This window comes from Hypanus sabinus, chromosome 24 (genome assembly GCF_030144855.1).
Source record: "Hypanus sabinus isolate sHypSab1 chromosome 24, sHypSab1.hap1, whole genome shotgun sequence".
Taxonomy (NCBI): Eukaryota; Metazoa; Chordata; class Chondrichthyes; order Myliobatiformes; family Dasyatidae; genus Hypanus; species Hypanus sabinus.
Window position 1 is genome coordinate 7,254,918 of NC_082729.1, and position 25,407 is coordinate 7,280,324.

A 25,407-nucleotide genomic window follows, 5' to 3' on the forward strand; every position below is an offset into this window, starting at 1 on the left:
CTAGTCCCCAAATACAAACTTTTTAAAGCATGCTCAGATGCGATGACATTTAACAGAATCAAAAAGTTATTATAGATGACAATTCCAACTCATTGACAGGCTATTTTAACTGTTCGGTAGATTGGACTACAGATCCCAGAATGCTATGCGGCTCCGGCGGGTGCCATCAGTAGTCACGTGAGTGGGCCTGCTCTCCGGGCCTCGGGAGCCGGTGACAATGTTACGGGAATTGGAAGATGGCGACTCTGCCTGGTGGCAAGAGGCCACGTTGCTGGTGCCGAAGGAGGAGCCGGACGAGTTGCCTCCCGGGCAAGGGGCGTCGACGGCACAGGAGCCTGGAACTGGGCCCGTCCTGGAGCGGGCCAGAGGCGTGGGCAGTGAGTGCACGATGGACGCCCGGAGGCAAACACACCCTGGCTCCGATATACCCTCTCCATTCACCGTCCTATTGCGTCACCCAGCTCCTCCTTCTTAGCTTTAACACCCCCTCCTCAATACGCCCAAATCCTGTTGCCCCTTTAACACCCCAGCTGACCGCTCCTTTGCCCATAGCACCTACCCTCCTCCTCCAAAGCCTAACCCAGCCCCTCCACCCTTAACATCCCTCCCTCCCCTCCGACACACCAAAACATCCCACCTTCTCTCCCTGCGCTTTTAAAACCCCAATTAGCCCCTCCTTTGCTCATAGCACCCCACCCTCCTCCAAATCCCTAACCCAGCCCCTCCATCCCTTAACATCCCACACTTCACCTCCAACAATCTTCCTTCAACACCTGAACCCAGTCCCGCCTTCGCCCCATTACACCCCCCACTTCCTCCCTCTTCTCTTCCCCCCACCCCCATGTCCCAACCTGGCTCTGCCTTTGCCCCTTTAACACTGCACCCTCCCTGTCTACCATGCCCCAACACAACCCCTCCCTGTCCCTCTCGCCCATCCTGCTTCCTACATCCTCACCCCAACCCACTTGGGCATCCAGAGGCCCCTCACCCCCAGGGAACACAGCTCTTGCTGAAGTGATGGAAGAAATGGGGGCAGGGAGGGTAAGGTGGTATAATTGGCACACATTAAGATCTCTTCTTCTTCTTCTTCTTCTTCTTCTTCTGTTGTTTTACGGTGGTTGGCAAACCAGCTTTAAGGTGCATTACCGCCACCTACTAGACTTGGAGTGTGGATCGTTTAATAAACAGGAGGAATGAAAAGAATTGCATTCCCTAAATTCTATATAATAAACCAGAGTCTTTCAAATACTTCATGATATAGGTCTGTATTTCTCTTGAACTCCCACCTAAAATGTCTTCTCTACCCACAGCAGTGTTTTTGTTTGTCTGAAGCGCTCCTATCATCTTCACTCTTTCTCTTTCATAGTTCTTACATTTTATCAATATACGTTCAACTGTTTCTGGTTGATTACAGTATTCACACAACCCAGTTGGATGTTTCCCTTTTTTTTCTCTATTTCCTTATTTTTTCCGTATTAAGATCTCATGGACGTACATAACCTGTGGGTGAAGTTGGACGCGGTCATAAACTTGCGGTGGTATGAGATGAGGCCATTCAGTCCTTGCAAAATCCCCGGCTCCTTGCTCAGAAATCCATTCTGACCTTTCCCTCCCATTAATCATTTCTCATCAAGTGACTGTCCACTTCTTGTTAGATGCTTCCATTTGGTATGGGATCTATCTTCAGCCCATTAAATCTATGGTGGCTCCATTTCCCAACTTAGTTCAAGAGTCAGAAACAGTCCTTTTGCCTCAACTGACCAGTGTATTTTTCTTAACTAGTCTAATTTGCCTGTATACTGCCCACATCCCACTGAGCCCTTCCTAGCTGTTGTAAGTGTACCTGCCTCTGGCAGTCTGGACAGGGTTTCTATCACCCTACACTTGGCGTGTCAGATTTACCTCTTTAATCCCCTTTAAATTTTCCCTAGCTTTAGTTGCTCCAGGAAGAATAGTCCTGTCCTGTGTAGTCTCTCCTTTGAACTCAAGTTCCGGGCAACATCCTTGTGAATCTTTTCTGCAGTCTCATAAATAAATTCTCGCTTACTAGAGTAACCAAGCTATATGCAGTTTTGTAGATGCAGTTTGTCATCATCATCATGTGCCGTGTCGTATGACGAGGGTGACCGTGGTGTTCCCATGACCATGATTGTTCTTGGCAAATTTTTCCACCTTTTGGGCAGTGTCTTTACAAGATGGGTGACCCCAGCTATTATCAACACTCTTCAGAGATTGTCTGCCTGGTGTCAGTGGTTGCATAACCAGGACTTGTGCACCAGCTGCTTACATGGCTTCATGCTGAAAGTGAGAGCAACAAGCACTACCTACTACACTACCACACTAGATGCATTTCAGCAGCCATTTTGACACCATATTTATCTCAAAATCAGGTTTAATATCACCAGTATTTGTTAAGTTTGCAGCAGCAGTACAATATATGATAAATATGGATAGAGAAAAACTGAATTACAGTAAGTATAGTTAAAATAAGTAGTCCCTCTGTACTATCATCCTATTCCTCTTCTGCCTCTTTCGTAACTCCCTTTACTCAGTGCACAGCACATCTTCACGTTTTTACCCCTGTCTTTGGTGTCAATGTGCACACTGACCTCTGGCTGCTCACTCTCCCTCTAAACGATCTACTGCAGCTGCTCTGTGACATCCTGGACCCCAACAACTGGGAGGCAACACACAATCTCGTGTCTCTTTTGCAGCAACGGAATCTCCTCTCCGTCCCCCTATGGCTCTCTCCTGACTTTACCCTGCTGAACCAGTGGTGGGAGAGTCAAAGGACACAGCCTGAGAATAGAGGAGCGACCTTTTAGAACAGAGATGAGGAAGAATTTCTTCAGCCAGAGGGTCATCAATCTATGGAATTTGTTGCCACAGGCGGCTGTGAAGGCCAAGTCATTGGGTATGTTTAAGGCAGAGGTTGACAGATTTGTGATTAGTCAGGGCATGAAGGGATACGGGGAGAAAACAGGAGATTGGAATTGAGAAGGAAAATGGATCAGCCATGATGAAATGGCGGATCAGAGTCGATGGGCCAAGTGGCCTGATTCTGCTTCAATATCTTGTGGTCTTACAGATGTTGACTGGAGGGTGTTGTGAGGAGAGACTGGACAACACTGGATTGTTTTCCCTGGAGTATCAGCACCAGGGGGTACGTAAAATTATGAGAGACCTAGATAGGGTGCACAGTCAGAATCTCTTCCACATGGTGGAAATATCACATACCAAAGGCAAAGGCTTAAGCTGAGCGGACAAGTTTGCAAAAGGTGCATGAGGTTAGTTTGACTTCACGCAGGAAGTGGTAGTGTCTGAAATGCACTGTTAGGGGAGGTGATAATAGCAGATCCCACAGCAGTGTTTAAAAAGCATTTAGACAGGCACATGAGCCAGCAGGGAATAGTTGGGATTTGTTAAACTGCATTGGAGTTGGCACAGATGTTGGTCCATAGGGCCTGTACCTGTGCTGTGATACTCTTTTTCAAAGTACACTCAGTGACCACTTTGTTAGGTACCTGTGGTCTTCAGCTGCTGTAGCCCATCCACTTTTTGAAGGTTTGACATGTAGTGTGTTCAGAGATGCTTTTCAAAACACTACTGTTATAACATGTGGTTTTACATGAGTCACTGTCACCTTCCTGTCAGCTTGAACCAGTCTGGCCATTCCCTGACCCCTCTGATTAACAAAGCGTTTTCACCCACAGAACTGTTGCTCGCTGGATGAGTTTTGTTTTTCACACCGTTCTCTGTGAACTCCAGAAAATGCCAGATCAGTGGTTTCTGAGAAGCTCAAACCACCCCGTTTGGCACCAACAGTCAAAGTCACTTCGATCTCATTTCTTCCCCATTCTGATGTTTGGTCTGAACCTGTTGACCATGTCTGCTTTTATGCATTGAGTTGCTGCCACGTGATTGGTTGATTTGGTATTTGCATTAATGAGCAGGTATACCTGATAAAGCGGCCACTGGGTGTACAATGCTCCCTAGTGACAGGTGTATAATGTTTGTATTATCTATGATTGCGGTCCTTGCTTTCCTTTGTATCTTAACCCATTTACTATTAATTTCATGTGGGGGAAAATGAAAACCGTGCACATAAACTTATCAGAGCAGGATCACATTTACCTGCTGCTGGTGCGGAAACTCACTGTAAGGAAGTGGGAAGTAAGAACCTGTGCAGAGTGGGAGGTAAGAATCACCTCCCAGCCTCTTACTTTATCCCCTACCCACCCGGTATTACCTATCACCATCTACGCCTTTCCCTTCTCCCCCAACCCTCACCTTATTCTGGCATCTTTGTCCTTGCAGTCCTGATGAAGAGTCTCGGCCCAATACATCGGTAGTTTTTTCATTTCCATAGATTCCAGCATCTGCAGATTTTCTCCTGTTTGAAGCTGTCTGACCTGCTGAGTTCCTCCAGCGTTTTGTGTGTGTTGCTCTGGATTTCCAGCATCTGCAGAATCTCTTGTATTTAAAAGAAATGTTGTAACTGTGGTTTAATAATAAAGAATATTTACAAGCACAAAATCTGCATGGACTTGATTGCTGTTTGTTGGACTAATAGTGTCCAACAACTTGACTTTTCTCCATTTGTCCCTCTTCACTAATCACCCTCCTAGCATTTATGAAAAGTATTCACCCTACCCCCCCCCCCCGGGAAGTTTTCAGATTTTATTGTTTTACAACATTGAATCACAGTGGATTTAATTCGGCTTTTTTGACACTGATCAACGGAAAAAGACTCTTCCTCCTGTCCCTCACCTTCTTAGTCTAAATTCTTCCCCCTTCCTTTCCAATCCTGAAGAAGTGTCTCGGATCGAAATGTCGATGGTTTACTCTTTTCCGTAGGTGCTGTCTAGCCTGCTGTGTTTCTCCAGTATTTTGTGTGTGTGGCTTTATATATAAGTTAACCGTCTGAAACTAAATACATTGAGAAAAACCAAGTACGGTTAATGTTTGTGTATTTTTAATTACAGGTTACCTGCGTAAAGTGGCTACGTCTGCTACAAAGAAAGTTTCCGACTCAATGCGAGAAACTGCCCAAACAATCAAGAAATCCGTTGAAGAGCATAAAATAGGCACTCTCCTTGATATGGTTTGAACAACTACAATATTGCCAGACAATATCTGTTAGAACAAGGTTATGAGCTTTAAGTTGGATTTTCCACTGAGAGATAAAGCCCGTTATGTTAGTTCCCAGTGTATTTTACCTGGTGAGAAGTGTTCACTTGGTAAAAATCATTTTTCAAAGTAGTGGTAATGTCATTATTAATACCGGGATTGAGTTACTTTGCAGACAGTAATCCACTTGTTTCAAGTCAGAATTGGATACCAAGTGTATTAAATAGTGAACATAAATGCACAGGAAAGATTATTGACTGATTTTCTTTTAATGACAGAAGTATAAAAAGAATCTAAAAGAGAGATGGATAGCAAGATTATTGATAGTTAAATGTTAATAGCGTTGAAATGAGTTGATCAGGGTTCTAATGTGTGCACTCACTTTACATGAGGGAGGTGTAGTTAAAACATAAAACAGTATAGCACCGGACAGACCCTTCAGCCCACTTTTAACCTATCCCGAGATAAATCTAACCTGTCCTCTCACAGTCTTCCACTTCTCTTTCATCCGTGTGCCTATCTAAGAGTCCCTAGCACACCTGTAGAACATTTGAACCTCACAGCACAGTACAGGCCTCTCAGCCCATGATGTTGTGCTGAACTTTAAGCACTGGCTGATCAATCTAACCCTTCCCTCCCGCACGGCCTTCCATTTTCCTTTCTGAGAGTCTCTTAAATGTCCTCAATATCTGCCTGTACAGCCACCCCAGCAGCACTTTCCACGCATCCACCCTCTGTACTTTCCACCTATCACCTTAAAATGATCAGAATCACATTTAATATCATCGGCATATATCATGAAATTTGTTGTCACTGCGGAAGCAGTACGATGCAGTACATAATAATAGAGAAACAAATTGTTAATTATAGTAAATATATCTATTAAATGAGTTAAATAAGTAGTTCACAAAATAGAAATAAAAAGTAGTGAGGCAGTGTTCATGGGTTCATTGTCTATTCAGAAATCAGATGGCATAGGGGAAGAAGCTGTTCCTGGATCATTGAGTGTGCCCCTTCAGGCTTCTGTACCTCCTTCATAGAATAACTGAACAGTACAGCACAGGAACAGGCCATTCGGCCCACAATGTTGTGCCGAACAGCAAATCAAAACCACCCAAATAATAATCCCTCCTAACTATGCAATGTCCATATCCCTCCATCTTCCTTACCTCCAGGTGCCTATCCAAATACCTCTTAAAAGCCTCTAATGTAATTGCTCCTACCACCATCCCAGGTAGCACTTTCCTAGCATCCATGACTGAATGAAAAACATCCCCCTCACATCCCCCTTGAACCTACTCCCTCTCACCTTCAATGCACGCAGTCTGGTGTTAGACTTTTCAACCCTGGGAAACAGATGCTCCCTGTTTACTCTACCTAAGCCTCTCATCATCTTGTAAACCTCTATCAGATCTCCCCTCAGCCTCCGGCACTCCAGAGAAAACAACCCAAATGTTCTTAGCCTCTCATGATAGCACGTGCCCTCTAAACGAGGCAGCATCCCGATGAACCTCTTCCGCACCCTCTCCATAGCCTCATCATCTTTCCCTATAGTGGGGCGACCAGGACTGTATGCAATTCTCCAAATGAGGCCTAGCCAGAGTTTTATAAAGATGCATCATAACCTCCTGACCTTTGAACTCAATGCCTTGACCAGTGTTCTTAACCATCTTATTGACCTGTGTAGCCAATTTGAAGGAGTTATGATCTTGGATTTCTAATGGCAGCAGTGAGAACAAGGTATGACTTGGGTGATGGCAGTCCTTGATGATGGACACTGCAATTTTGAGGCAATTTTAAACTCCTTTTATTATGCCCCTTTTATGGTGTGTTAATTCTGCTGAATTGACACAAGCCACAGATCTGTTATAGGGTTTCTTGCACCTAATTACCACCATCCAGGCTACTGCCATCAGGCAGGATGTTCAGGAGCCTTGGTTCCAAACCACCGGGTTCAGGAACAGTTATCCTTCAGCCATCAGGGTCCTGAACCGGCAAGGATTACTTCACTCACTGAACTGATTTCACAAACTTTCAAGGCCTATTTAAAACTTACATTCTCAGTATTATTTTCTTTATTTGTGCAATTTGTCTTCTTTGCTCATTGTTTATCAGCCTTTATGTATATAGACTTCCATAAATTCTATTGTATATCTTTACTTACTTGGACCTTTAGCACAGGCCATTGATGACCTCCTGTCTCCATTGTCCTTTGAGGTCGGTGGTACGGTTGGAGTTCATCAATGCTTCTGCAATCCATTGAGTCCACTGTACAGGGGATTGGCCTATGCAGCTTCAGTAGAGCCCTGTTAGCGGGCCTTACCCATTTCCTCCTCTCACGACAGGAATGTAGGGTTGGACGTTGAGACTTTATTTTTCCAAAAATGCCCACAAGAAAATGAATCTCAACGTACTATATAGGAACATATGCATAATTTGATAAATTTATTTTGAACTTTGACTTCAAACAGCTGCAACACTTGATGCATTTATGAATAGTCACTTCTTCTAATTAATGTGTTTTTATAGTAAAAAAAAATGCTCAGATCATTGGAAACCTAATTGGTTATTGACATTATTCATGTTGGATCGGGGTTTTCAATTGTTCCTGTCTGCGTATCATAGAAACTATTTTCCCAACATTCAGGTTCAAAACTGTTGTCATCTGTTTGTATATATACAAACAAATTAAACAATTCACCCCGGACCACGGGCCACGCACAATTCTCCTCGGAGCGATGGAGGGTGAGGGGTGACCTGCCAGAGGTGTATAAGGTGATGAGAGGCATTGATCGTGTGGATATTCAGAGGCTTTTTCCCCAGGGCTGAAATGGCTAACATGAAGGGCATAGTTTTGAGGTGCTTGGAAGTAGGCACAGGGGATGTCGGGGTAGGTTTTCCACACACAGAGTGGTGGGTGCGTGGAGTGCATTGCTGGCAATGGCGGTGGAGGCGGATACAGTAGGGTCCCTCACTCTTAGTTAGGTACATGGAGCTTAGGAAAATAGAGGGTTATGTGGTAGGGAAATTCTAGGCAGCTTCTAGAGTAGGTTACATGTTTGGTACAACATTCTGGGCCAAAGGGCCTGTAATGTACTGTAGATTTTTATGTTAGATGTAAGACATATATCACACACAGCATTTAAAACAAAGTATAACCACAAATAAGGTCTTTATTGAGATACGTGGGAATAGGTATTTCTGGCCCTTTAAGCCATACTGCCTAGCAATTCCCGATTTGACCCTAGCCTTATCACCGGGAAATTTACATTGGCATCCTATATTCCCTTAGATTGTGGGAGAGAAACCAGGGCACCCAGGTGAAACCCACACAGTCACGGGGAGAACATACAAGTTCTTTACAGTCAGTGATGGGAATAAAATATAGTTTAAAATGCATGTATAGTGCGCAACGTATGTAAACAGCCTGTTGTCCTAGTGACGAGACTTTGATGGCGGCAGGGCATTATCTATTTACTTATTGAGGTACAGCATGGAACCCTTTGAGCTGTGCCGTCCAGCAAACCCCAATTTAACCCTAGCCTAATCACAGGACAATTTACAATGGCCAACCGATATGTCTTTAGACTGTGGGAGGAAACCGGAGCACCACACATTCCAGGGAGAGGACTTCGGACATTGGAATTTACCTCCGAACCCCAATGCCCCGTGCCGTAATAGTGTTGTGCCACAAGGAACAATAACAGCAGCTGTGTATATAATGTGGTAATTCCCTGGTATTGGTATTTTGGATATGTAGTCATCAATGAATATGCTGGGCTGGATCACCATTAGGAGAGACACCCTTGCCAAGTCAGTTTTTTTCGGTTTGAAGTTCTTGTTTGTTTAAGAATGACAAATTAACTCAGTACAAATGAGTCACTAAACCTGCCTTAATGGCTCACTATTTCTTTTATCACTCAGTGCTTCACCCAACTGAGCTATTGGGTTGGTTTTCATAGGGCCTGTTGCAGGAAGATGGGTGTGTAAGTGGAGAGAAATCCTCTTCTCAAAGTTCAAAGTAAATTTTATTATTAAATTACATCTACGTCACTATATACAACCCGGAGATTCATTTTTTTCATGGGCATACTCAACAAATCTATAGAATAGTAACTACAGCAGAATCAATGAAAGACTGCCCAACTCGAGCTTTCAACCAGAGTGCAGAAGGCAACAAACTGCAAATGCAAAAAGAAGAAACAATAATATAAATACATAAGTAATAAATATCGTGAACATGAGATGAAGAGTGTTGGAAAGTGAGTCTAGAGGTTATTGGAACGTTTCAAAGATGTGGCAAGTGAAGTTGAACATTTGGTTCAAGACCCTGATGGTTGAGGGGTAGTAACTGTTCCTAGACCTTGTGGGGTGAGGACCTTCTTCCTAATGGTGGCATCTTCTGTTCACTCCATTACCTAAACTGGTTCAGCCATCCAAAGGCTGGCTTCTTTTGGACCTCCCAAAATCTGAACTTCAAATATCATTAGAAATGCTAATAAGTAGCTGCCTTCTAGATTGAAATATCCAACTGCAGGCCCCATGCATTGGGATCCTCAGTAAGTGTCAGACAAAGTGGTCTCCATTAGTGCCTTAATGTGAATGGAACGGTATGATGGACAGACATGACTCTCCACCTGTTGAGTAGCTTTAAAATTTGTCTGGACGGTAATAAATACCATAATATTACACTGGACAGCAAATTTTTTTTGTAAGTGTTGCTTCCTTAGAGTTTTTTTTTGTTTACTTGAAGCTGAACACAATTATAATTTCAGACTACTTTTATCATGTTGGAATTTGGAGAGGCAAGCAATTAACTTTTATTGAATAGAATGTGTTTGATTGCATAATGGTTCTGATGCTTTGCAGTAGTTCAACTCAGCTAAAAATGTTTTGTTCATGATTTTATACTCCATATCTGACGCTTCCCACTTAATTGTCCAACAATAATCAGCCAGCATTAATGGATTCCAATTCCCATGATACTTTTTCTCCATGTCTTGGTGAAACCTTTTGTCAATGACAGCACCAAGATTGGCAGGGAAGAAGTCTAAATGGGAATGCGGAAATGAATTTTTAGTGGCATGTTGCACTTCATGGTTTTGTGTGCTTGAAACATGTTGTCAACCAGATGGACCTAGTTTGGTGCTCTGTAGTTGCCAAGAAAATTTTCAACAACATCCTTGAATGCCTTCCATGTGATTTTCTCCGGTCCCACTAGAAGATCTGAAATTCTCTGATATTTGATTTGTGGACCAATACAAATGGCTTTCTTAATCTTGGCGAAAGTTATTCAGACTTGAAATATGAATTGAAATCACTTATATAGACGATTCCCAAAAAATGGTGCACAATAGGGAAATTTCATGGCGATTTTCATGGTCAGCCGCTCAAAATCAGTATGATGTACCAACAGTATCCAGTAAGCAAAATCTTTGCTGTCCAGTGTAAGTTGCCGCCTTCTAGTTTGAAATATCCCACTGCGGGCTCCATGCATTGGAAGCCTAGTAGACGTCTGGAGATGTGTGTACCTTTGTGTTTTAATTTGGATGAGGCAATATGATGGGCAGACATTACTCCCTACCAGATGAGTGGCTTTAAAATTTGTCAGTGGAACAATAAACACCATAATGTTATCAGTCAAATCCATTTATAATACAATTTTATGGATTTTAATTAAGATCATAATGCATTTGGTTCTTGAAGGTCGGGTTATTTTAATGAGTTTAATACTTCTCATTTCTTTGCTACTTGCAGACAATCATTGGAAACTTCAATAAGGAGCAAGAAAAATTTATGAAAGAGCAAAAATCAAAGAAATCAGGTACTTAATTTAACATAACATTCATGCATGCTTTTGAATATAATTCTAACCAATGGTTCAATTTAATATCAGAGAACGCATACAGTATACAACCTGAAATTCTTACCCTTTGCAGACATCCACAAAACAGTAAATAAAACCTAAAGAATGAATGACAGAAAACAATAGAACCCCAAAGACCCCTCCCAACTCACAAGCAGCAGCAAAATCATCAAACCACCCCTTCCCCCTCCCCCACTCAGGGAGACGAGGCTGAGTACAGGGCTACGGTGGGAAACTTTGTCACATGGTGCGAGCAGAATCATCTGCAGCTTAACGTGAAAAAGACTAAGGAGCTGGTGGTGGACCTGAGGAGGGCTAAGGCACCGGTGACCTCTGTTTCCATCCAAGGGGTCAGTGTGGACATAGTGGAGGATTACAAATACCTGGGGATACGAATGGATGATAAACAGGACTGGTCAATGAACACTGAGGCTGTCTACAATAAGGGTCAGAGCTGACTCTATTTCCTGAGGAGACTGAGGTCCTTTAACATCTGCCGGTCGATGCTGAGGATGTTCTATGAGGCTGTGGTGGCCAGTGCTGTCATGTTTGCTGTTGTGTGCTGGGGCAGCAGGCTGAGTGGTAGCAGAGACCAACAGAATCAGCAAACTCATTTGTAAGGCCAGTGATGTTGTGGGGGTGGAACTGGACTCTCTGACAGTGGTGCCTGAAAAGAGGATGCTGTCCAAGTTGCATGCCATCTTGGACAATGACTCCCATCCACTCCATAATGTACTGGTTAGGCACAGGAGTACATTCAGCCAGAGACTCATTCCACTGAGATGTAACACTGAGCATCATAGGAAGTCATTCCTGCCTGTGGCCATCAAACTTTACAACTCCTCCCTCAGTGTCGGACACCCTGAGCCAATAGGCTGGTCTTGGACTTATTTCCACTTGGCATGATTAACTTACTATTATTTAATTATTTGTGGTTTTATTTATTGCTATATTTCTTCCCTATCCTTGGTTGGTGCAACTGTAACAAAACCCAATTTCCCTCGGGATCAATAAAGTATGTCTGTCTGTCACTTGCTCCAGCAAATGCATCGACCCTCCCCATTACCCTCCATGCAAACAATAGAGACCGTGATCTAGAGCCCATCAAAAACGACTGTCCATCCCATCACTTTGACATCTTAGACAGGCTCTCGCTCTCACTAGCGAGGGAGAGACTTTCTAATAGCTGTATATACCATCTGCTGTCCTGATGTTTGTCTCCCATTTTGCTTCAGTCAGTGGCATCCCTTCTAATTTTAGCTTTGTTACAGTTTCAGAATCAGAAAAAGGCTAACATTCCATCTGTTTCTCAAATTTAAATTGAGAATATTATTTTGAGAGTGGTCTCATGTCCTTTGTTACATAAATTTCATAAACATTGTGCTGGAAATTTTGAGCAACATGCGCATAACTTGCTGGAGGAACTCGGAAGTCAGTTAACCTCTGTGGAGGCATTTTGAGCCAAGACCCTTCAGGACTGGAAAGGAAGGGGACAGAAGCCAGAGCAAGAAGGTGGGGGAAGGGGAGGAGTACAAGCTGGTAGATGATAGGTGAGACCAGATGAGGGAGAAGGCAGGTGGTTGGCTGGAGGAGTGGGATGATGAAGCTGGGAGGTGATAAGTGGAAGAGGTAAAGGGCTGAAGAAGAAGGAATCTGATTGGAAAGAACAGTGGACTGTGATATAAGTGAACAATGGACTATGGAGGAGGAAAATCAGGGAGGTGATGGGCAGCTGAAGAAAAAAGTGAGAAGGTATCCAAAATGGGGAATAGAAAAAGGGAGAAGAAGGGAGTTGGGAGAAATTACCGGAAATTGAAATAATCAATGTTCGTCGGGTTGTAGCTAGCTAGAAGGAATATGAGGTATTGCTCTTCAACCTGAGATTGTCCTCATAAGAGAATTTTTAAAATAAGGCTGGATACTAGACTTCATGTGGCTTTATTTTAGCATGATGTCATGGAGAGTCCACGTGTGGAACTCTGAATTACAAAGAAATCAGCTTGTGTTTACACCCAGTAGTGGACAAGTGAGAAAAACCAGCACCCTCCCCCTTAGATGTCAAAGGCTTGACGGCGCATAGAGTCTCCTCATGATTTGTGTCACCTTCAACTGCGCTTATCTTGTTTATGCAGCTATCTTATTGCTCCAAGTATTAGTGCCTAGCACCGTAATCTTAGTCATGTAGATTTGCAACTTAATTAAAAGAAGATACAGGATATCCACAAAGTCATTTTAGCAACGCACTGATCTTTTAGCCCTATATTCATCCACACCTCATCATGGCAGTGGAGGAGGCCATGGTCAGACAGTCATGTCAGAATGGGAATGGGAAGTTAAACTGAATCTTCATTTTCTTTTCAGAGTTCTTGTGTGTTTGGATACCAATTTCACATGAGGCATGGGTGCTCCTCAATATATGATATTGTAAGCTTAGAAACAAGAATTCTGCACTTTATTTTAGCAAGGCTCTGAAGAATTTGGAGGCGTGAGGAAATGTTGATTTATGGAGCTATTTTATGCTTCTGAAGAAATTAAAATGTCAGAAGTAGTTTGGCAGTGACGTTGCCAAACCAATTTGTGAATTGCATTTCTGTCAAAACTATTATACGAAAATTATTATTGTTTTAGTGATATCTGTTGAAGCGGAACTGTTTGCTGGATCACAGAGATAACACCTCTGCTTTCCTTTGACATATTTATTATAGATGGCCTTGGTTTAAAATAGGTTGGCATGGTAGCATAGTGGTTAGCACAACGTTTTACTGTACAGGCAAACCTTAGTTCAATCCCTGCTGCTGCCTGTAAGTTTTTATGTTCTCCCCATGACCATGTGAGTTTCTTTCAGGTGCTCCAGTTTACTCCCACAATCCAAAGGTGTACTGGTTGATAGGTTAATTGGTAATTTAAATCATCCCCTGGACAATGCATTAGGCTGTTGTGCTTATCCTACAACCATCTGTACCAATGTTTTAAACTTGTCATGTGTGTAAATATTTATTATTCACTATTGACTTGGGATGAACTCTGACAGCCATTTTGCATACAGTGAAGTCCCAGACTACACTGAGTCATATTAAGCAACAGATAAATATTAGCTAGTGTACTGCCCTCGCTGAAGTGTCGTAACATCAACTAAGCAATCAGTAGACTGACATGAGAGTCAGGGTGTAACCTCTGGGTTCCCTGTATTTATTACAGTCTCAGTGGTGAGACGTGGTGAGTGAAAAACAACAAAATACAGTGTAATTACTGCATTGTTCTATTCGTACAAGTAAATACGCACAGACAAGTAAGAATTTAGTTAACTTTTCTCCATGTAAATATTATAAGATTCTGGCAAGTAATTATAGGTAAATAATATGTATAAACCATTAGCATCTAGGTTAGTTCTAATAGACTCAAAAATAACATTCTATTTGAGCCTCACCAACTGTATTTATTTCATTATCACCAACCTAATTGACTCTGGGGATCTGCCATCCGCCGTCACCAACCTCATAGTTCCCGCGCCCTGCACCTCCCGCTTCTACCTCCTACCCAAGATCCACAAACCTGCTTGTGCAGGTAGACCCATTGTCAAGTCGCTTTTCATTGTCATTTCGACCATAACTACTGGTACAGTACACAGTAAAAATGAGACGTTTTTCAGGACCATGGTGATACACGATACAAAAACTACACTGAACTATGTAAAAACAACACAGAAGAAAACTACACTAGACTACAGACCTACCCAGGACTGCATAAAGTGCACAAAACAGTGCAGGCATTACAATAAATAATAAACAAGACAATAGACACAGTAGAGGGCAGTGAGTTGGTGTCAGTCCAGGCTCTGGGTATTGAGGAGTCTGATGGCTTGTTTCTGCCCCACTGAACTCTTCTGCATACCTCAACTCTGTTTCATCCCCCTCCTAGTTTAGTCCTTTCCTACCTACATCCATGATACTTCACACGCTCTGGATCTTTTCAACGGTTTCAAGTTCTCTGGCCCCCATCATCTTATTTTTGCTATTGATCTCCAGTCCCTATACATCTCCATCTCCACCAGGAAGGCCTCAAAGCTCTCTGGTTTCTTTCTTGACACCAGATCTCACCAGTACCCTTCCACCACCTCTCTTCTCCGCCTAGCAGAACTTGTCGTCATTCTAAAAAATTTCTCCTTTTGGTCCTCCCACTTCCTTCAGACAAAAGGTGTAGCCATGGGCACTCACATGGGTCCCAGCTATGCCCGCCTGTTTGTCGGCTACATGGAACAATCTATGTTCTCAGACTACACTGGTGACCATCCCACACTTTCCTACGCTACTTCCTGCACCCATGCTAAACTCATCAACTTGGTGCACTTTGCCTCCAACTTCCACCCTGCCCTCAAATTTACCTGCTCCATTTCGAACGCCACACTCCCCTTGCTCGATCTCACTGTCTGTGTCTCTGGAGACAGCTTATCCACGATTCCACTGATGTCTGTTATAAACTCACTGACTCTCACAGCTACCTGGGCTCTACAGCTTCCTGTTATTTGTAAAAACGCCATGCCCTTCTCTCAGTTCCTCCGTTTCCACTGCTTCTGCACTCAGGATGAGGCTTTTCATCCTAGCATGAAGAAGATGTCCTCCTTCAAAGACAGGGGCTTCCCTTCCTTCACCATCTACACTGCCCTCAGCTGCATCTCTTTCATTTCATGCACATCTGCTGATACCCCATCCTCCCACCACGCTACCAGGGATAGGGTTCCTCTTGTCCTCACTTACCATCCCACCAGCCTCCACGTCCAGCACATAATTCTGCAAAATGTCCACCATCTCCAACGGGATTCCACCACCAAGCACATCTTTCCCTCCCTCCCACTTCCTGCTTTCCATAGCGATTGCTCCCTACATGACTCTTTTGTCCATTTGTCCCTCCCCACTGATCTGGGACTTATCCTTATAAACAGAACAGGTGCTAACCTGCCCCTACACCTCCTCCCTCACTACCATTCAGGGCCCTAAACAGCCCTTCCAGGTGAGGCGACACTTCACCTGTGTGTCTCCTGGGGTCATATACTGTGTCCGGTGCTCCCAGTGTGGCTTCTTGTACATCAGTGAGACCTGACGTAGATTGGGAGACCACGTCACTGAGCACCTGCACTCTGTCCGCCAGAAAATGCGGGATTTCCCAGTAGCTATCCATTTTAATTTCACTTCCCATTCCCATTCCGATATGGCTACCCATGGCCTCCTCCACTGTCGTGATGGGGCCACACTTAGGTTGGAGGAACTTCCGTTTGGGTAACCTCCAACCCGATGACGTGAACATCGACTTCTCGAACTTCGGGTAATGTCCCCCCAACTCTCCTTCACCATTTCCCATCTCCTTTTCCCTCTCTCACCTTATCTCCTTGCCTGCTCATCACCTCCCTCTGGTGCTCCTCCCCTCTTTCTTCCATGGTCCTTCATGAATACCCAGATCTTTACGGCATCCCTCCCCCTTAAGGTTTCACCTATCACCTTGTGTTTCTCTCTCCCCTTCCCCCACCTTTTAAATGTACAATGTACTTGAACCTCAGCTTTTTTTCTCCAGTCCTGTAGAAGGGTTTTGGCCTGAAACATTGACTGTACTATTTTCTATAGATGCTGCCTGGCCTGCTGAGTTCCTCCAGCATTTTGTGTGTTGCTTCTATTTCAGCAAAATCTCATTGATACCTTTAGATTAATTTCTAAACAATATAACATCAACTTGCAAGCAATGTTCTGCTGATGAAACTAAAGGATGGCTTTAGATAGAAACTTCTTTTGCTCCTAACATAAACCTCTGGCCTTCTACCAGCAATATGCTCTCCTTTTTCCAATTTCTAATTTAATCTAATACAGATCTGAAACTGCTCATTTCAAAATAAAAGCTGAATATGCTGAATCACATAGGAAAAAAACGTTTGATATTGTCATTTAAAGTAAAATTGGATAGGAATATGGACAGGAAGGGAATGGAGGGTTATGGGCTGAGTGCAGGTGGGTGGGACTGGGTGAGAGTAATCGTTCGGCACGGACTGGAAGGGCAGAGATGGTCTGTTTCCTTGCTGTAATTGTTATATGGTTATTAATTAATTACCTGAAAGGCAGAACAGCTAGGATTGGGAAACAGTTCGATCAATTGGACATCCATGTATCATTTTGGCAAAATAACTTCTTCTTTTTAATGGGTTGCGTGATGAATGTTGTTGGGTTATTTTAATAGTAATACTAATAGGCCCAGGATTAATAGGATTTTGTGTGTGTTGCTCAGGTTTTCCAGCATCTACAGAATCTCGTGTCACTAAATGAACCAGTAAAAAAAAAATCAGCTGAAAAGGTATAAAGTTGTTTACTGATTACTAATGATTTTATTTCCAGGATCAGCCCTTCCACCATGGGCTGGATATACTGAGGAGGAAACTGTGAAGAAGCAAGTTCTCTCTCTGTCCTCAGTAAGTAGCAGGGTTATTCTCTGGGTATACATTGATAGATTTCTAGTTATTAAGAACATAAACACGAGGAAATCTGCAGATGCTGGAAATGGGTCCTGAAGAAGGGTCTTGACCCAAAACATTGACTATTCATTTCCATAGAAGCAGCCTGAAGACAATTGAATGATGTGGGATTAGCACAGGGAAGTAGCAATGGCACAGGCCACGGACTTCTTGAATAATGGAGCAGCTACAAGAAGCTAAATAACCTCTGCCTGCTTCTGTTCCTAATGACATGTACCATACTTTGCATAGTTGTTATCTTATTTCTTGCATGTTATGTCGCTGGCATTCAAAGGTTCATTTATACAACTCTGTAATTCTTCAATTCTCTTGGGTAGCCATGAAGCAAAGAAAAGAGAAGAAAGGCAGCACAGTCATCAACCCTGAAATGTCCCCTCCCCGCACAAAAAAATGAACAAAACAGATCAGGCATGTTGACCCCCAAATCCCTCTTCCCTGTTCAAACAGATGAACAAAACTGAACAGGCACACCAACACCCAGATTCATCCTCTCTCACAAAAAAGTGAACAAGAAGCAACAGGCACATCAGCCCCCAAATCCCCCCTCCTGCACAAAGAAATTAACAAAATGGGACAGGCACGTCGACGCACTGTTTCCCCTCCCCACGAAAGAATAAGAGAAAGATTGGGTGAAAAACACAGAATACAAAAAAACTTTAACACTGCTTAAGGTAGCAGTGAAGGTCCTCCATCTCTGGTGGTGTTCAGGGCTTCCTTCATTGTGTCAGTAGCTTCCTCTCGGTTTTCACTACTGTCAGTCATGCAAGTCCCGGGTGGAGATTCGGGAATACCGTCACACTCAGGTATAGAAAGATTCTTCATTGCTGTTTCCATAATAATTTAGTTTTGCCAGTCAGGGTTGTTAGCCCTGAGCTGAACCACCGAAACTGGAGGACCGGTGAAGCACTCTTAGTCTGGTCTCTACCCTTTGACCTGTTTGGCATGGGTGACCCGACCAACAGCCAAAGCAAGAGACCCTGACTCCAGCCCACATAGCTCTCCAGGTTATTGAGGCACGCAAGCCTCCAAACCCAACGACAAGCGTTTTAGTCCTCTTGGAGGAGTCATTATCTAGTTCTCTCAGATTTATAATAGGGTGGGTTGATCAGACGCTAAAGACCCAAACCAATTTATTTGTCTTGGAGATGTGGTAACAGCGTATAAGCACAGCAGAACCTAATTTGTTGTAAAACAGAAAGCACAAATAAACCACACTAAATACTACATCACAAACGAGGAAATTTGCAGATGCTGGAAATCCAAGCAACACACACAAAGTGCAGAGTTCCTTCGGCATTTTGTGTGTGTTGCCTAAACACTACATTCTAGAATCAGGATCAAGTTGAATATCACCAGCATAGGTTGAGAAATTTGCTGTCTGTGTGGCAACAGTACAATGTAATACATAGTAATAGAAAAAACTAAATTACAGTAAAAATATATAAATATAAAAATATATAAATTAGTTACATTAAGTAAGTATTGCAAAATAGGAACAGAGTAGGCAATTTAGCCCCTGGAACTTGCCCCACCATTTGAAAAGATCATGCTGATCTGACTGAAATCTCAGTTTCGACATCCTTGTCTACTCGGGTTAACGCTTCAACCTTGACTTATCCACCTCTGCCTCGAAAAGATTAAATAACTCTACTTCCACCATTCTTTGAAGAATTGATTCTCAACTCTTAGGGACTTTGAAAAAATTATATAGATGTTTAGTGGAGAGTGTATTGACTAGCTGCATCTCAGCCTGGTATAGAAAACTTGACGCCTTTGAACGAAAAATCTGACAAAAGACAGCGGATTCGACCCAGTGTATTAGCGGTAAAGCTTTCCCTACCATTGAGCACAACTACATGAGAAGCTGTTGTAAGAAAGCAGCATCCTTCTTCAGAGATCCCCACCAGTCAGGTCGTGATACTTTCTTTCTGCAAGAAGGTACAAGAGCTGAGTACTTGAAGAATTATTTGCTTCTAGTTCAGCTCTCCAGCATTTTCAGGTATTTTACTCTTTGATTTCACTAAACTAAGTTCACTGATGATGGCGGCATGGTAGTGTAGGGGTTAGCATAGTTGTCATCAGGTTTCAATTCCCGCCGCTATCTGTAAGGACTTTGTGCGTTCTGCCCGTAACCACATGGGTTTCCTCTGGGAATTCTGGTTTCCTCGCACCTGCCAAAGACGTACAAGTTAGCGTTAGAAAGTCATGAGAATTCCGTGTTGGCACTGAAAGCATGGCAACACTTGTTGGTTGCCCACACCACATTTCAGACCGTGTTGGTCTTCAATGCAAAACCACGTATATCACTATATGTTTTGATGTACATGTGACAAAAATAGCTAATCTAATCTGTTGGGTGGCGGGACGGAGATGCGTCTCTGCCAAAGGAGGTTAAAGGTGGTCCTTCCTTCCACTAGCCTGCAGGTCACCCTTGGGCAAGGTGTGGCACCTGCTTAGCTTACTCCCGCTCCCCCCACCGAATCAGGGTCATGTGAAGTCATGGGAGCAGGTGGTTGTATGAGCAGATGGAGCACATCACAAGTCCTGGTTATGCGACCACTGACCCTGGGCAGACAATCCCTGTGAAGTATTGATAATATCTGGGGTCACCCATCTTGTAAAGACACTGCCTAAAAGAAGGCAATGGCAAACAACTTCTGTAGAAAAATTTGCCAAGTACAATCATGATCATGAGACCAAGATCGGAGGTCTCAAGATGGCGCTTATGGAGTAAGACTTCTAGGCTTCGCTCCAATCCTTTTACCTTTTTCTACCTACAAACACCCCCTAATTGACCTGTTTATACCTATTCTAAAGGGGTTCATACTTATGAAATCTTTTTCAACTGTTTGAATCATTTTCAACTTAAAATGTCTAAACCACGAGAACCTAAGGAATCGAAACAGACGAAAGAACCATTAACTTTGGAAGCAATGGCGAAACTTATGGACGAGAGACTTGAAAAACTGGAGAGTAAATTAACCCCAAAGCTTTCTGCGCTCGATGAAATTTTAAAGACAGTCGATGCAAGACTTCAATCACTTACACTGGATTTACAACAAGAAGCAAGAATTTTAGTTCTTGAAGATGCTGCTCGCCAGAGAGATCACAAAATTGAAACTTTGCAACAACAGCAAGCTTAGACTTCTCAACTGCTGGATCGTTATAAATCTAAAATCACTGATCTTGAAAAGCACTCTTGAAGACAAAATCTCCGGATAATTGGGCTTCTGGAAAATTTTGAGAATGGTGATCTGACTGTATTTTTCTCTAAATTTTTAATGGACGTCTTTGACTCAGAAGTACTAGGTACCCCTCCAATAATTGACCGTGAACATCGCATTTCTCGTTTTCAACCAGCTCCAGGTACGAAACCACGACCAGTGATCCTCCGGATTCATTATCCTCATACCAAAGAACGTCTGATTCAGGCTGCCCGGAAAAAGGGTATGATCAGCTTTAAAAATTTCAAATTTCGTACTCTGGGAGACTATAGTCCCGAAGTTTTAAGGGCAAGAATGGCTTTTAAATCGGTTATGTCAGAAATTCATCAGAAAGGCTACACACAAGCGCTGTTATTTCCAGCACAATTGAGGGTTAATCTCCAAGATGGGACTTATCAGCTGTTCAGATCTCCAGCGGATGCTCAAAGATTCCTTGAAGAACAGTACTTTTTTTTCTACTACGAGTTGACTAATGTAATTTTACTATTTGTATTAAATTTTCTTTTCTTATGCTAATAATTAGCCTATAGATTTGGATCTTTTATAATTTGATGATTTTTGTGTGATAGCTAACAGTGTATTTCTTACACATGGTAAAGGTCCGTTTTTTTTTGTTTGTCCTGAGTTTTTGTGTTATTATTTTGTTAGTTTTGGAAGTAACTTATTAGGTTCTTCTTTTAAGTTCATAAACATTTTTTAATATTTTTAACGCTTAAATATTGTTATTTTTATAAATAACTTTTCTAAGATGTTGTTTCTTTTCCCCAAAAGACCTTAGTGCTTGGATACGTCACATCCGTTCGGATGAGTCTGAATAAGTTTAAGGACTTTTTTTTAAAATACCAATACAATATTATCCATTTATGGGTTTTAATGTTTTAGTTTTTTTTTCTTTTAATCCTTTTGTTTTATATATATATATAACACTAATTTTATAGTTTAATCTTTGTTATATTAACCCTTTCTTTAAATATGGGTGGTTTGTATCTGTTTTTTTTACTTTTTTGTTCGAGTTGCTGTTTTGAGACATGGGGGTAAAATTAGTTTTCGATTGCCTGCTTGCCTCTTTTTGGCTTTTTTCCTGGGGTTTTGAGGGTGGAGGGAGGGGGACTTTTCTCTTGCTTGCTTCACGCTTTGTTTTACTTCATGGGCTGACTTGAAACTACAAAAATGGTTGCAGTGTCATGACTTCCGGTTCCTCCTTGAACTTACTTCCCTCTCCCAGATTCATGAGGTTGTGGCGACCCACTTCCTAGCACACGCGAACCGGCTCATAATTACCCAGCATGCGGGCACAAAGGCCAGATCCGCAACAAAGGGTAAAAAGCCTGGGGGGGTTTGTGAGTACGTGTCTCTTGGAGCATCCTCGCCCAGGGAGGGCGGGATGAGGGAGGCTTTAAAAGCAAGGCTGTGAAGTTCGAATAAAATTACCTTTGATTGCAGTTTACCAACTTCGTGTCGTTATTTTAGCGCTGCGTGTAGCACACCGCTACAAGGTCATCTTTTGTTTAACCTTTTATGTTAATTGTAATAAATATTGGCAATATGGATAAGATTATTAATTTTGTTTCTTGGAATACTAATGGTTTAAATCATCTGATCAAACGGAAAAAAGTATTCAAAGTATTCCACAGAATGAATGCTAATATTATCTTTGTACAAGAGACTCATGTGAGGAAGGTGGATAGTCGACATTTTTTTAGGTTTTGGAAAGGTCAACAGTATCACTCAAATTCCCAAGCCAAAGTAAGAGGCATTTCCCTTTTTATAGATTATTCAACCTCTTTTATACACTGTGAAACAATTTCAGACCCACAAGGTAGATTTTTGCTTATTACTGGTTCACTTTTTAATCAAAAAGTTGTTTTAGTTAATGTTTATGCTCCGATTACTGATTGTCCTGAATTTTTTGTGTTTATTTACATCCTTTCCTAATTTGAATCAGTACATGCTGATAATGGGTGGGGATTTTAACTGTTGCTTAAACCCTTCGATGGATAAATCTAAGCTCACCCAAGCTCTTCCGAATAAATCGGCCTCTCTTATTAATTCCTTTATGGTTGATTCTGGAATCTCCACAATTTGGCGTTTTTTACATCCTAATGACAAAGAGTTTTCATACTTTTCCCATGTTTATTATTATTAATCAAGAATTGACTACTTCTTTATTGATCATCGTTTACTTACAGATGTTATTGATTGTAAATATGACTCTATTACCATTTCTGATCATGCACCTTTGAAGCTATCTATTAAGACAATGGATTCATCTTCTAATGCTAAATCTTGGAGGTTCAACTCTATTTTATTGCAGGACCCAGACTTTCTTAATTCTATTAAACAATGAATTGATTTGTTTTTCTCAACAAATTTTACAGAAGAGATCTCTAGTGGAACATTATGGGATACTTTTAAAGCATTTATTCGTGGACAGATTATTTCATACTCTGCTGGAGTTAGGAAACAAATTAATTTGGAAATATTAACATTGGTTGATAAAATTAAAGCAATTGATAAGATTTATTCAGAGACCCCTAGCAAAGAACCTTATAAAGAAAGAGTTGAACTTCAAATGGAGCATAGTCTGTTATTATCCTCTTCGATTGAAAATCAGTTAATTAAATCTAGAACCCAATTTTATGTACATGGAGATAAATCTGGCAAATTATTGGCTAATCAATTGAAAACTGCTTCGGTTAAATGACAAATTACTAAGATTCGTAAATGAGATGGCGCTTTGACGATTGATCATAAAGAGATAAAGCCTTTCAAGTTTTTTTATAATTCTTTATATCAATCAGAATTTGTTGAGGATTCTTCTATAATGGATGAATTTTTAAGAAAATTGAATATCCCAAAATTAACTACAGAAGATAGTGTACTTCTGAATGCACCTATTACGGAAACCGAAATAAAAGAGGCTATTTTTTTCAATAAGTTCAGGTAAAGCCCCTGGTCTGGATGGTTATACTGCAGAATTTTTTAAATCCTTTTCCTCTATACTCTCTCCTTGGCTTTATAAAATTTTTAAAGATGTATTAACCGTAGGTAAATTGCCACAATCTTTTTATGATGCCTCTATTTCTGTAATTCTTAAAAAAGATAAAAACCCCACTGAATGTGCATCCTATCGGCCTATATCCTTGCTGAATACGGACTTCAAGATTTTTACCAAAATTTTGGCCACTAGATTAGGAACTATATTACCTCGAATTATCTCTAAAGATCAGACTGGATTTATTAAAAATAGTTATTCATCTTTTAACATCAGAAAATTGATTAATATTATTTATACTCCTTCATCCAAAATTCCAGAATGTGTCATTTCTTTAGATGCTGAAAAAGCATTTGATAGAGTTGAATGGCCATATTTATTTAATACATTGCAGTATTTTAATTTTAGTTCAAAATTTATATCATGGATTAAGTTAATATATTACAAACCTTTGGCTTCAGTTTTCACCAATAATCAAAGATCTCCTTTTTCTCAGTTATTCTGAGGTACGAGGCAAGGCTGTCCTTTAAGTCCTTTACTATTTGACATTGTTTTGGAACCTTTAGCTATCGCCATTCATGAATCACCTAATATTTTGGGTATTACCCGTAGGGGATTTATAAGTTATCATTATATGCTGATGATTTGTTACTATACATATCTGACCCCGAGAGATGTATTCCTGGTATTTTATCCTTGCTTGCTCAGTTTAGTAGCTTTTCTGATTACAAACTGTATTTTAATAAGAGTGAATTATTTCCATTAAAAATGCAAGTTCCAATTTATAAACACTTACCATTTAAAGTTGTCACAGATCATTTACTTATTTGGGTATTAAAATTACCAAGAAACATAAGGATTTATTTAAAGTTAATTTTTTACCTTTAATTGACCAAATTAAGCAACTTGTTACCAGGTGGTTTCCATTATCTTTGTCATTAGTTGGTCGAATTAATGCTATTAAGATGATGGTGTTACCCAAAATTTTATATTTATTCCAAGCACTACCAATTTTTATTCCTAAATCTTTTTTTGATATTATTGACTCTAAAATATCTTCGTACCTGTGGCAGAATAAAAATCCTAGACTAAGCAAAAAATATTTACAGAAGCCTAAGAAGGAGGGTGGTTTGGCTTTGCCAAACTTGAGATTTTATTATTGGGCAGTCAATATTCGATGTTTAATATTTTGGACACAAGAATCGATTATAGCATCTTGCCCATGGTGGGTAAATTTGGAATGTAAATCTGTACAAGACTTTTCATTATTTTCAATTTTAGGATCTTCACTTCCTTTTTCTTTATCTAAATTGAATAAACAAATAACTAATCCTATAGTTAAACATACATTGCGAATATAGTTTCAATTTCGTAAATGTTTTGGCTTGAATAAGTTTATCTTATCAAGCCCTATTATATCTAACTTTTTCTTTCGACCCTCTTTTATGGATTACGCCTTTGTATTATGGAAAACAAAAGGTATAACATGTTTTCGTGATCTATTTTTAGATAAAAGTTTTATGTCCTTTGAACAGCTATCTAATAAATATAATTTACCTAAAACTCATTTTTTAGATATTTGCAAGTTAGAAATTTCTTGAATAATATGTTACAGTTGTTTCCGAAATTATGTCCAATGGACATTACGGAAATTTTTTTAGCTCTGAACCCTTGCCAGAAG

At 41.2% G+C, this 25,407-nt stretch overlaps 1 protein-coding gene across 2 annotated transcripts in view; it reads left to right on the top strand.

Moving 5' to 3' along the window:
• Nucleotides 1-29: 29 nt before the first annotated feature.
• The window catches only part of LOC132380434 (synapse-associated protein 1-like), a 45,286-nt gene continuing 19,908 nt past the window's right edge, over nt 30-25,407 (top strand). For both annotated transcript variants that reach the window (XM_059949226.1, XM_059949227.1), the window contains exons 1-4: nt 30-377; nt 4,986-5,104; nt 10,888-10,954; nt 17,371-17,444. In XM_059949226.1, the coding sequence (XP_059805209.1) occupies nt 218-377; nt 4,986-5,104; nt 10,888-10,954; nt 17,371-17,444 (420 nt within the window). In that variant the 5' untranslated portion in view covers nt 30-217. The remainder of the gene's footprint in view (nt 378-4,985; nt 5,105-10,887; nt 10,955-17,370; nt 17,445-25,407) is intronic.